Source organism: Pagrus major, chromosome 6 (assembly GCF_040436345.1).
Source record: "Pagrus major chromosome 6, Pma_NU_1.0".
NCBI classification, from domain to species: domain Eukaryota; kingdom Metazoa; phylum Chordata; class Actinopteri; order Spariformes; family Sparidae; genus Pagrus; species Pagrus major.
This window is the reverse complement of record NC_133220.1, coordinates 3582959-3595625: the sequence shown is the minus strand read 5'-3', so window position 1 is coordinate 3595625 and position 12667 is coordinate 3582959. Positions and strand designations below refer to the sequence as shown.

General features: G+C 39.0%; 1 protein-coding gene and 1 long non-coding RNA gene across 2 annotated transcripts in view; both read left to right on the top strand.

The window, feature by feature from the left end:
* The window catches only part of LOC140997852 (butyrophilin-like protein 1), a 158962-nt gene that overhangs the window by 92699 nt on the left and 53596 nt on the right, over positions 1–12667 (top strand). The window contains exons 3-4 of the mRNA XM_073467908.1: positions 2535–2556; positions 7878–8153. Of these exons, the coding sequence (XP_073324009.1) occupies positions 2535–2556; positions 7878–8153 (298 nt within the window). The remainder of the gene's footprint in view (positions 1–2534; positions 2557–7877; positions 8154–12667) is intronic.
* Positions 5109–6044, top strand: LOC140997884 (uncharacterized). The gene is made up of 2 exons (XR_012179408.1): positions 5109–5175; positions 5482–6044. It is a non-coding gene; the product is annotated as an uncharacterized lncRNA (long non-coding RNA).

Sequence of the window (12667 nt, the reverse complement as noted above, 5' to 3'; positions counted from 1 at the left end):
TCACACAAACTCTGTGAAGAAATACGAGTGATTTGCTGAACTTATAGAAGAGAAACTACAACAAAAATATCGATCTCATCACGCTAGTATCGAGCCGATACCAATACTCACATTGGTATCGATACTATCGATAGTTGGATCGATCCGCCCACCCCTAGTAGTATCAGAGGCGCAGGCACCACGACGGTCAGTCTCCACCGAGACTTAGTGAACTTTCCCCCCAGAAAACAGCCTCCCTCCCCGCGAGTGAAAGAGTCAGACAGCGTCCTGTTTAATGATGGTGATTATGTAATTTAGAGAAAAACGTAACTTTGTCACTTTCCAGGATGTTTGGTGGGTCAGGATCTCAACCACAACACATTATAACAGCATCCATATGATTATAAACAGTCAGCAGGTACATGTTTAGATTAACAGGAGGACACCGGGGAACACCTTGAAAAAAACACATACGTCATCACCATGACGTGTACCGCCACGCCTCTTCTGGACCCGCAGCGCCGGCTTGCTGTGTGAATTACTCTGGTTCGTCTTTAAGCCGGAGCTGCTCAGCTCTGTGTGAACAACCAGCGGAGGAGAAATGGCGAACTGCTGCTGCGGCAATAATGCGGCGACTCTGTGTGAAAAGGGCTGGTAACTTGTGGTTGTGATGGTAACTTGTGGTTGTGATGGTAACTTGTGGTTGTGATGGTAACTTGTGGTTGTGATCAGTAGGTGATTTGTTAATTTTTAACAGGGGGGACGGCTCAATGGGAGCAGCACCCTGCCCCGACACACCTGTGCACCTCCCAAAGGACATTGTTGACGCCTTAACCATAACTGTGACATTTCTAATTTTACAACTCCATTTTATCCAGTTATCTTCCTTCTCTCCCTGCTACAATTGTCTTTTCATAACTGTATTAAAGTAACAAGTAAATACACCTTTAAATTGTCTGCAGTGGACTGAGTTTATTCAGGCAGGGTTTTCTCATGTTCCTCACAATTCACTACAAGCAGAGTCATTTTAAGTTACATGACCGCTTGGAGGTTTTTACCATCTAAATTCCTTGAAGGACACAAAATGAACATTGTGCAAAATAGTAGAGCCCGACTGATTTATCGGTAGGCCGATTTTATCGGCCGATATTAGCCTCTCACAGATATATTGGTATTGTCTCATATATTGTCCGATATGCACCGATACGAAAACCTTATATTTAAAAACTATAATGCAGAAAAACATGCTTGGGCTAATTTAAAATTGGTGCAATGACATAGTTTGTCCAGCAGAGTGCGCTACAACTACTAAAACAGCTGGTGTGAGGAAATGTAACAGCTGCTCACTAATGGTTGAACTATAAACCAGCACAAACATGACAATTACCAACAGAACATAAGCCTCCATGTTCTGAACAGACACTGAAAACACTTACAGAAAGTCACATTTTAGTTTCAGAACAAACTCTATGACGTCGTGTCTGCTACAGGTTTTGTTCCGCCCTCCGCATGACGTCATACCATGAATGTATAAAGAGAACCCAGCGGGAACGTTTCAGAACCGAGCCTTTTGTCTGCCCGATATTGTTGACTTGCTCAGATTTTGTTGATCTGGTCATTTTTTGTATTTATACAATCAGGAGTCTGCACACGGTGTTTTATTTTGAAAATTGACCGGATGCTCTATGTCGTTCCTGTGTCTCTGACTTCCTGCCGGCGCGATCTGCTCTGTGCAGCGTGTTGCGGCTTCCGTCAAAAATGGACCAGGCAGCCGGAACAAAGCGGCCGCGCACGGCTGGACTCAACTGTGCGCCGTCGATCGCGGCCGCTTGTGATTTGTAACACACTTCCTGCTACTAGTGGATGGAGAGTGATGGCAGGTTAACAAGGGGGACGGCATCCCCCCCCCTCATCCCCCCCCAGATCGCCTACTGGTTGTGATGGTAACTTGTGGTTGTGATGGTAACTTGTGGTTGTGATGGTAACTTGTGGTTGTGATGGTAACTTGTGACCTTTGCTCGCACACTGTGCGCCGAAGTCATTTTAACGGTTCGCACATACATTTTTTAGGGGCAAATGCGAGTGAAGTGTAGCTTAAATATACTTAAAATATGTCAGTACAAGCACGACACAACCAAAACTATTATGTTAGAGGAAACAGGTGTTGAGTTATTGTTGTGGTGTGTAAAGTTGTTATCTGACTTTGTTTCCTGATGACTCTGCATGTTAACATACTGAGTAACACATGTTTTTATCTTCCAGGTGTCAAAGTGGACGTGAAAGAAGGCAGTGATGCTGTTTTACCCTGTTCCCTCAGCAACAAGGACATCACAGCAAAGACCTTTGAATGGAAGAAAGATGAAAGACGGCAGGAGGTTTTCTTTTATAATTCAGGCATCTCCACAAGTCAAGATGAGCAGTTCAGAGGTCGAGTCTCACATTTTCAAGAACAACTGAAGAACGGCGACGCCTCCATAAAGATCACAAAAACAAAGATGGCCGACAGCGGGACCTACAGCTGCGATTTTCCACGTCTTCAGCCGAAACAAACATTCTACATTGAGCTTGTTGTTGTTGGTGAGTGCTTTCATTAAACAGTTAAAGATGTCCGCTCATTTACTGCTGCGACTGGTTCAAGAGTCCCAGATGGACTTTTGTTGTGGTCAGAATACACATCTGGCAGGGCCTCGAGCCCACAGAGCTGCAGCCACATCTGGAGAGATGTTGATTCAGTGTTATTGTCAGTTTGGAGTCTGTAGTTTGTGTTAGTTTTAAATTGCATTGTCGGTGTAGTGTGTTGGGATACTGAGAGGTGTTTCTAATATTAAGTCCACCCTAATTTGAAAGAATTGATTGAGCTGATTAAAATATTTCTTAGTAACACAGTTCAGTCCCGATAACACATCAGGTGTGTTACCTTTGACCATCCAGTCTTTCCTTCAGTCAGAATCTGCCTCAAACTGGAAGAAGTTAAAAATGTTTGAACTTTCATCCTGTCAAACAGTGCTGGAGGTTTATTGGTGCTTTTCTATTTCTTTGTTCCTCTGTTTTTTTTATCCTCACAATTTAAACTGTATATACAAGCAGAGTACGGACCCACTCAGTGGACACTTTATTAGGTTCACCTGTACAATCTATTAATGAGATCAGATTCAATACATCTTTATTTACACTGAGTAAATTAACAAAGAGACAAAGAAATTCAGTTTAACGTCCAACCAGAGGTGTAAAAAGCAGCTGTGAGCAGATTGTGTACATACAGTATGTTCAGGTGTAATAAAGAGAATAAACTGTGAGGGATGAAGACACTAAGATATAAACAGTGTGAACACGTGCAGCAGCACGGAAGGCAAAATATACAATGCAGGTATCAGAGCAAAGTAACGTCAGTGAGACGTTATATAGAGAATAAACAGCTGGAGGTTTGATATGAACACAGTGTTCACACTATAGATCACATATATACAGTATGTACAGTAGTATAAATATGTTTATGTATATATTGTAATTTAATACAGCAGCTCTGCCACTAATTCTGTTTTTATGAACTTTATAATGTTCAGTTTGTGTCGACTTTGTCTGAAATGTGTAAATGAAAGTGTGTTTATTACTGAGGTCACAGTTAAAGGTGGTGTTGTACTGAACTACATCACACTGAGAGGTGTTTCTGTTTTTTTGTCCTCCCTGTTTACAAACATGACGGGTCAGAATATTAGAAACACGTCTGAATATAATACAGTCCAGTTCAACACGTCACTAACTACGAGCTCAGTGATAAAGATTTTATTTCATTAACACCTCGATGACAGTGTCGACAGAAACTGAACATTTATTCATCATAAAAGTGAAGTTAAAGTCAGAACAGTTGTGTTGGATTGTTTTAGATTAGAGCTGCGAGGTACGGCCTGAAAATTATATCATGATATTTTTCTGCCACATCCTGATATACGAAATGTAACTGGATATTTTAAATCTTCTCAAAAGTGCTTCATAAATGTTAGGACGGGGCCACAAAATCAAATATCACAATATTTTTGACCAAATAGGCCCTACTGTGATATCAGTATTGTGACAATATTGTAGGGATGACCATTGATACTTGGACAAAATATGAACACAATGAGATTTCTGATCAATAATCACCAGTAAAGTGGATATAATGACTAAAGTATTAGAACAAACAGAAAAGTCTGGTGAGTTCAGAAAACTACATCACTTTACTGTAATACAGCCTTTAAAAGCTCTTATGACATATCATGATATAATGACATCATCATCTGATGATATACAGTTTAGTCTCATATCACAATAACAATATAAAACTGAGATGTAGCCCGGCGCTAGTTAGCATGTTAGCCTCACAGAGCTGTTAGCTTAGCTGAAGACTTTCAGATTTCTCCAATAATAAATCAGAGAAACGTCAGTGAACATAATTCTGTTTAAAAAACATAATTCCTCTGACATGTGAAGCTTTAATTTGATGTCCTTAGAAAGTACAGTGAACATATTTGAATTACAAAGTAAAAAACAACCTGTGTGTTGCAGCTGAGGAACAGGATAGTTTGGTGGTTAGTTGTGTCTTTGAATCCAGTCCAATAAATCAAGATCTGATATGAATAAAACTACAACTTCTCCTGGTGTTATAAAGCTGAAGAGTTTCCAGCTGAATACATTTTGTAAAATTCGAACACAAGGCTCAATAACAAAAACTTAATAAACTATACTGTACAGCTTAAATATACTTAAAATATGTCACAACCAAAACTATTATGTTAGAGGAAACAGGTGTGTGAGTTTTTGTTGTGGTGTGTAAAGTTGTTATCTGACTTTGTTTCCTGATGACTCTGCATGTTAACATACTGAGTAACACATGTTTTTATCTTCCAGGTGTCAAAGTGGTCGTGAAAGAAGATGATGATGCTGTTTTACCCTGTTCCCTCAGCACCAAGGACATCACAGGACAGGCCTTTGACTGGAAGAAAGATGGTCAGCAGGAGGTGTTCTTCCATAGTTCAGAAGGCCACACAAATCAAGATCAGCAGTTCAAAGGTCGAATCTCACATTTTCAAGATCAACTGAAGAACGGCAACGCCTCCATAAAGATTACAAAAACAAAGATGGCCGACAGCGGGACCTACAGCTGCATTTTTCCACTTCTTCAGCCGAGACAAACATTCAACATTGAGCTTGTTGTTGGTGAGTGCTTTCATTAAACAGTTAAAGATGTCCGCTCATTTACTGCTGCGACTGGTTCAAGAGTCCCAGATGGACTTTTGTTGTGGTCAGAATACACATCTGGCAGGGCCTCGAGCCCACAGAGCTGCAGCCACATCTGGAGAGATGACCTCTGTATCAAACATGCCTGATATCAGAGACACGCTGCAGATTATGTCTCTCTGTACAATGAAATTTCAGCCGTCTATAGTAGATGAAATATGACTTTTACACAGTATTACCTGTCTGTTTCAAAACAATCTAACATGTGTTTGTTTTTCCTTTCAGGTCAAGTCTTAACCTCTTGGGGTTTATTTTGATTTTGTGCGTCTCTGCCTCTTAATATTTACTCATTTTAAACTGTATAATACAAAGACCATGAGGAGCTGATACATGTCCACTACATCACTGTAAAGCAAACACTCTGAGGTTTATCAGCTGTGTTGATCTTATTTAAAGCTCAGAGAGAGTTGAACTGGTAAATGATTAAACAGAGAAAAAGTTAAAGTTTTATTTTGTTTGTTTGTTTCATTTGATTTTTTAAATTAAATGAATAAGTTATAATCTGGGCCATCAGGCTGAAATTCACAGGATCTCTCCCTCAACTTGTCTAAAATGTCTGAACCAAATTTTAGGCTGACAGACAGAAGAGGCTCTGAGATATTTTAGAAAGTGCAGTACAGATTATCTCCAGCAGATGTCCACAGAGCTCTCTAAAACTTCTCCAAAGTTACCAAATGATGATAATAAATCCCTTTAAGATGCTGGAAAATGTCCCTCAGTGTTAAAGTTGACGATAAAAAGATGTTGTGAGTGTTTAAATAAAGATTTACATATTTATTATCATTGAATCATGTCTCCTTAAACAGATCAATAAAGTTTCTCTGTTATGTGGGTGTCCCGCGACCACAGGAAGTCCGACAACCGTCACTTCCATATATGGTCACACAGGTAATTTAATTGGCTGCTGACTCAGAGTGTTTTCACGGTGCTGACTTACCATTGGATGAGAGCAGCTGTCAATAACACACATGTGACGCTCGCGTAAAGATGCTGTCCTGTGATTGGCTGATGGAGTTAAAAGCCCGTTAGGTTCGTCCCTTTAGGTCGTAGAAAGATGCTGATTGGTTGGTTTTGTTCCGGGGCGTTTACTGATTTCAGAGATACTGAACATCATTGGTCAAATCTGTTGTCGATACTTTAAATTGATTAAAATGAAGTTGTTTGGAAAGTTTGACGAGCGGCGCTAAAAATAAACGAGGGACGCAATCGACTTTTATTGTGGTGGTTTTAACTTCCGCTTCCGTTTAAACGCGCTGGATTTAACGGGTGGACTTTTGTCTTTAAAACGAGCCGCTGTTCGTCTATAAATGTCTGTTTTTACACCTATAAACACATTTTAACTGCGGCTACACAGGCTAGCTAGTAAGCAGCTAACTGTTTACTGCCGTAAAGTGAGACGCTGCTGTTGTGATGTCGTAAATCTTTATTTTAGGTTCCTAAATGTGTTGATAAAAACGAACATGTCAGCTTTCAGATGAGGTGTAATATGTGTGTGTTGACTTCTGTCGTCAACATGAAAATATGTTTTATGTTTGTTTATTAATTTTACACGTAAATATCGGGTCGCGTGCATCCTCCGCACCTTATAACATTAAGAGTCAGAACAGGTGAAAACATCCCAGGTGAGTCCTGATTCTGATGACGTCACTCTCCAGCTCTCATTGATAGAAAATGGCTGTCATCAGCTCCACAGGCCTCAGTATCATTCAACACACTCACATCTGTTGAGCTGAACCTCTGTGTGTCATTCTGCTGTGTTACACATCTGGAGACAACAACATCTGTTCAGTTTGTGTCAGTGTTAAAGATTTACACTAAAAACTGCCTTTATATTATATTTATAATGACAGTCAATAGAAACTGTAAATATTGTGCTTTGATCATCTCAGTGACAAAAACACATTCAAAGTTATAAACACTCAATATTCCAGTTTATCAGGTAACACAGATAAAACTCACCAGTCTCATTAAACAGACCAGGAATTAATCTTCATGTTTTAATGATCAGATTGTGTTGAAACTGTTTAGAGATGTTGATTCAGTCTTACTGTCAGTTTGGAGACTGTTTTTTGTGTTTCTTTTAAACTGCATTGTCTGTGTAGTGTGTTGAGATACTGAGAGGTGTTTCTAATATTTATCCACCCTCTTTTGAAAGAATTAAACTATACAAATAAATAAAAACACAGCAGTTTAATCTTTCACAGCCTTCTCTTTGCTACTGAGCAGAATTTCAACTAATTTTAGGATTAATTTGCATTCAGGCCAAATAATTACATGTTTTCTAACCAACACGATTCAGTCCTGATGACACATCAGGTGTGTTAACTTTGAAGATTCAGTCTATCATTTTTAAATTGTAGTTCATCAAATATAGCAGAAATTCACTGTATATGTGCATCTGCCATGATATGAGTCAGAATCTGCCTCAAACTGGAGGAAGTTAAACATTTTTAAAATAGTGCTGAACTATGTTAATGAGGCTGATATTGTGCTTTTCTATGTTTCTGTTCCTTTGTGTTTTTCTCTTCACACTTTAAATTGATATACAAGCAGAGTATAGATGGAAAAAATATCCCACATTACACTATAATTGTCCTTTAACACCTCTTATTTGTTCACAGGTGCAGCTCCAAGGCCGTTTGTCACAACACTTGTTGTAACAAATGACTGGTCTCTTCTGCAGTGTGAAGCTCATGGTGATCCACTTCCTACAGTAGAGTGGAAGGACAGTGATGACAACACTCTTAATGCTGAGAAGCCAAAGGTCTCAGAAAGAGGAGGTCGTTCATACATCACTGTCAACATTACTGTGACCAAGACCGACAACTATCGCTGTGTAGCTACGCAGGAGACAATCAGCCATAGGATTGCTTCTGTGACCGCTGTGCGCTTGACAGGTCAGTGGTATTTTAGTCTTCAAACTATTTTAATTATCCTATAATGAGTTCAGACTGAACACACAGGTAATCAGCTCAAAGTCTGTTGATGTTGAAAATGTTTCAAACTGAAGGAACTCTGAGACTTAAAATAGAAAAAGCAGATAAAAGTGTTCTGGATGGAAATAAGAAGAAGAAGTGGAGTTCATGTTTGTGCTGCTGAAACATTCACTGTAAAAACTCTCCAGCTGTTAAATTAACTGGAATAAAATCAACTTTTGTGTTCAGTCTGAATTCACCTTTAAGGATCATTTACATCATTCATTATTTTCTTTATGTTGGATATGACTACGTACAACTGTGATGATACATGACTACAATATGAGCACATACACTTGATTCATGTGTTCATTTAGTTCATTAATCAGAGAAACTGTGTTCACTGAGAGAGAAACTCTTAGTCCTGAAACACATTTGAGCTCTGTCTCCTCAAGTCACACTGGTGCTGCTTCTGGTTCTGATGCCACAGGATCTTCATCACTAAATCTTTGTCTCAGTGACATGAAAGAATGATGTTGGTACCAGCTCAGGTCCACTGAGGAGCTCAGACTGAAAGTGGTCCTGAACTCTGAGCCTCCTTTTCTGTGAAGTTTGTGGCTCCTTTCCAGTTGAGAGACAGTTTCCACAAACCAGGCCTGTAGTGAAGCTGCACAGGCTGCCTCTTCTGCCTGCTGACTGTTTAAATCCTTTACACCGACTGTTTGTGAGTTCACACCTGGACAAGTTAAATGTGCATACAGGTGGTTATTGAACAAAGATTTCTGCATCGCCAGACTAAAATGAATCACAGCACACAAACTGAGTCTCACACATGATGACACCGATCTGAAATGATGAGTTATGATGAGTGATAATAACAACATGAGTCATTAAACATCAGCACACATTTTAACTCACTCTGACTAAATATTCATTAAACATTATGATTATATAATATTGCTAGAATTAAAGATTATTGAAGTTACAGAACAGTTGTGTTGGCTTGTTTTAGATTAGAGCTGCGAGGTACGGCCTTAAAATTATATCACAATATTTTTATGCCACATCCTGATATACGATATGTAACTCAATATATTGAAATTTTCTCAAAAGCACTTCATAAATGTTAGAACGGGGCCACAAAATCAAATATCTCAATATGTTTGACCAAACAGGCCCTACTGTGATAATATTGTAGGGATGACGATTGTTACTTTCACAAAACATTAACACGATGAGATTTCTGATCAATAATCATCATTAATGTGGATATAATGAGTCAGTGGGTAAAGAAAGTATCAGAACAAGTCGAACAGTCTGGTGAGTTCAGAACATGACGTCACTTTACTGTAATGAGCCTTTAAAACCAGGAACAGACAACAGTTATGATATATCACCATGTGAGAATATCAAATATCTAAGACAATATATAGTCTCACATCATGACAACAGTATATATTGTATATGTTGCTCAGCCCTGCTTTAGATTGTACAGGTGTTCCTATTAAAGTGGCCACACCCGAGCCCTGTTAACAGAAGGGGACAAGCTTTTAATGACCCTGTGTTTCACATTTCATAACACATTTTCTTTATTACTTTAATGTAAATAGACAACAAAGTTCACATGACGTCCTTTAATGTTTTTTTAAGCGCAACAAATGTGTAAAAGTTCAGGAGCTGCTGTAAAGTCTTCACTGTTGATGTGTTTCTGTCATGATGTGAGTCAGAAAAAGTGTTTTAGTTGATGAAAAAAGAGAAGTTAGAGAAGTTTTACTTGTCTTGTTCTGTCTAACAATGTAACGAGGTGTAATTAAGGTTCCTGTTTCTCTGTTCTTCATGTTTCTCTCCTTCTTAAACACACTGTAATCCTCATGTACAAGCAGAGAAGTGTTGAACAGGAAACATCACCACGTTTCATTTATAATCCTGTAATTGTTCTTTATAACTGATGTCTCACTACATGTCTTGTTATCTTCACAGGTGCAGCTCCAGAACCAGGTGAGATTCTGTTCTAGTCGTGTTGTTTCACAAACAGCTGGAGGAGTGAGTGCAGTCAGTAGTGCAGCAGTGGATGAGTGAAGATGTGCTGTGTGGATGTTGAGCTGTAAAAACAAACCAAAGGAAACCAAAAGCCCCGACACAAAGATGTGTGAGCAGATGTTCTGAAGGATTTCTATACATGGAGCACATCAGGCCCAGGTGTGTCCCCTGCTGCTGATGAAGCTCCCAACAGGTCTGCAGCCCTGGAGACAGAAAGCACAGCAACAGCAGAGTGAAGCCGTCAGAGAGGCGTCACTGTGAGCTCTGTTTAGATTAGAGAGATTAGAGAGAGACTTTATTAATCCCAATGACAAACTGCAGCGTTACAGCAGCCGAGTTACACATGAATCACACAACAAACACCATGAAGACACTCAGACAGGAAGAGAAGAGTTTACTCACTGATGACTTTATTATTTTATTTCTCAACTACAAACTGAACTCAGACTGAAAACTAGGAGCAAACTTTACCTCTACATGTAATTATATTTTATGAGTCTAGATCAAAGTAACTAGTAACTTTATCTGTCTGATTAATGTAGTGGAGTAAATAGTACAATATTACCTCTGAAATATAGTGAAGTAGAAGTATAAAGTTGCATAAATTAGAGCACAATTATAAGCTCAGTACTTGAGTACTTGTACCCGTCTGTCTCTGAATGTTTGTTAATCTGAGTTGTTGTCAGAGACTCAAACAAAAGCTTTTAAACACTTAATGTTTCATATTTTAAAACACATTTTTTCTCTGACTTTAGTGAAATAAAAAATATATCAGACAACAAATCTCATGTGATGTCAATTCAAGATCATTTTTTAGTGAGTCTTGATTTTTTTTTATCAACTTAAAGCTTTTTAAACTTAAAACAGTCGCGATCATCGACTGTATAAAATATAGTCGAAGCCTTCAGGTGTGAAAGTGCCTTAAACCTGCAGTCTTTCTACCGACCAGCAGGGGGCGACTCCACTGGGTTCAGAAAGAGGTGTGATTGTGTGGAAGCTGCTTCTCACCTGATTTATTCCCTCAGTAAACAGTCTCCTGATGAGTTCATGGCCTCAGTCTCTAGTTTCAAGTCTTCTTCAACTCAACATGATGTTCATTTAGTCAGTTATGGTCCCAGTGACAGTAAAATAGATGAAGAAGCAGGGTGTGATTTAGGGCCTGAAAACCTTCATTCATGCTGAAACCCATGTGCCTCTTAATGGTGACATCATTCTTAGTGTTCAATGATTTAAAAAAGACTTTGTCGTCCTGGTTTTTACCTTCAATAATTAAATTGATCATTTAGAAACTGTATTTTGTGTTAACTCAGGTTGTCTCTGCCTCATATTTGATTCTGTTTGAACATCTGAAACAATTAAATGTGACAAATATACAAACATGGAATAAATCAGGAAGGAGTCAGATACTTCTTCATGACACTGAACATAAAGGCTGTGGAGCTGCAGTTTTTACTGGACGATGTAAACTTGTAATTATAACCGTTGTGTTGCAGTGAAGGTCCAACATGACAAACAGCTTCCTGGTACTTTATTCATTAACTGCAGCAGAGTTGGTTAATTACAAGATGAATTAACTTAAAATCCAGCATTAAGTTTTGACTTAAAGTGACAATAAGATGAAAACATGAGATGAACTGTGACACTGTGGTTTATACATCTGAGCAGGAGTCTTCCTCTTCTGTCTGAGCCTGAAACCAGGAGTGAAGAAATGTTCAGCACCTCCAACATTTACTGATGTTTGACTGTGACTGAGAATCAGAGTCTTCATGACACAGTTTGTCCACTAGAGGGCAGCACCAGGCTCATTTTACACTGTAAAAAGTCCCTCTCATTACATAAAGTCACACTTTTTATTAATCAGATCTAAAGGATCCTCATCAGATTTTAAAAATGTTAAAAATGTTTCAAACTGAGTGAAAACTTCAGTCTTCTACTGAGACTCAACTTCAATAATCTACAGACTGTGTGTTGATCTGCTCCCATCAGGCCCAATAACTGTGGAGCCGACCAGCACCAAGAAGCTCACAGTGATTTTAACCTTCATGTTTCTGGACAGTAGTCAGTGGTGGAAGAAGTACTCGGATACTTTACTGAAGTGAAAGTAGCAGAAACACAAAGTAAAAATACTCTGTTACAAGTAAAAGTCCACTTGAGTAAAAGTGTAAAAGTATCAGTAAAAGTATTGTGAAGAAGTTTTATATTTTATCAGATGATCCTGTGTTTTTACTGTCAGATCAAAGTGATGGACTGTAACTAAGTCCATTTATTTCTTCACTGCTGGGACCAGAACCAGAAGCAGCCTCTGAGCTGTGGAGCCCAGCAGGAGGAAACTGGACCTGAGATCAGAGCTCACATCACTGTTCCTGCTCACATTCATCCCAGTGGAGTTTTCATGTGAAACAAGTTCAGATTTCAGGAGCAGACTCACCTTTAGTTGTTCTGTGTGAGCTGTGAGG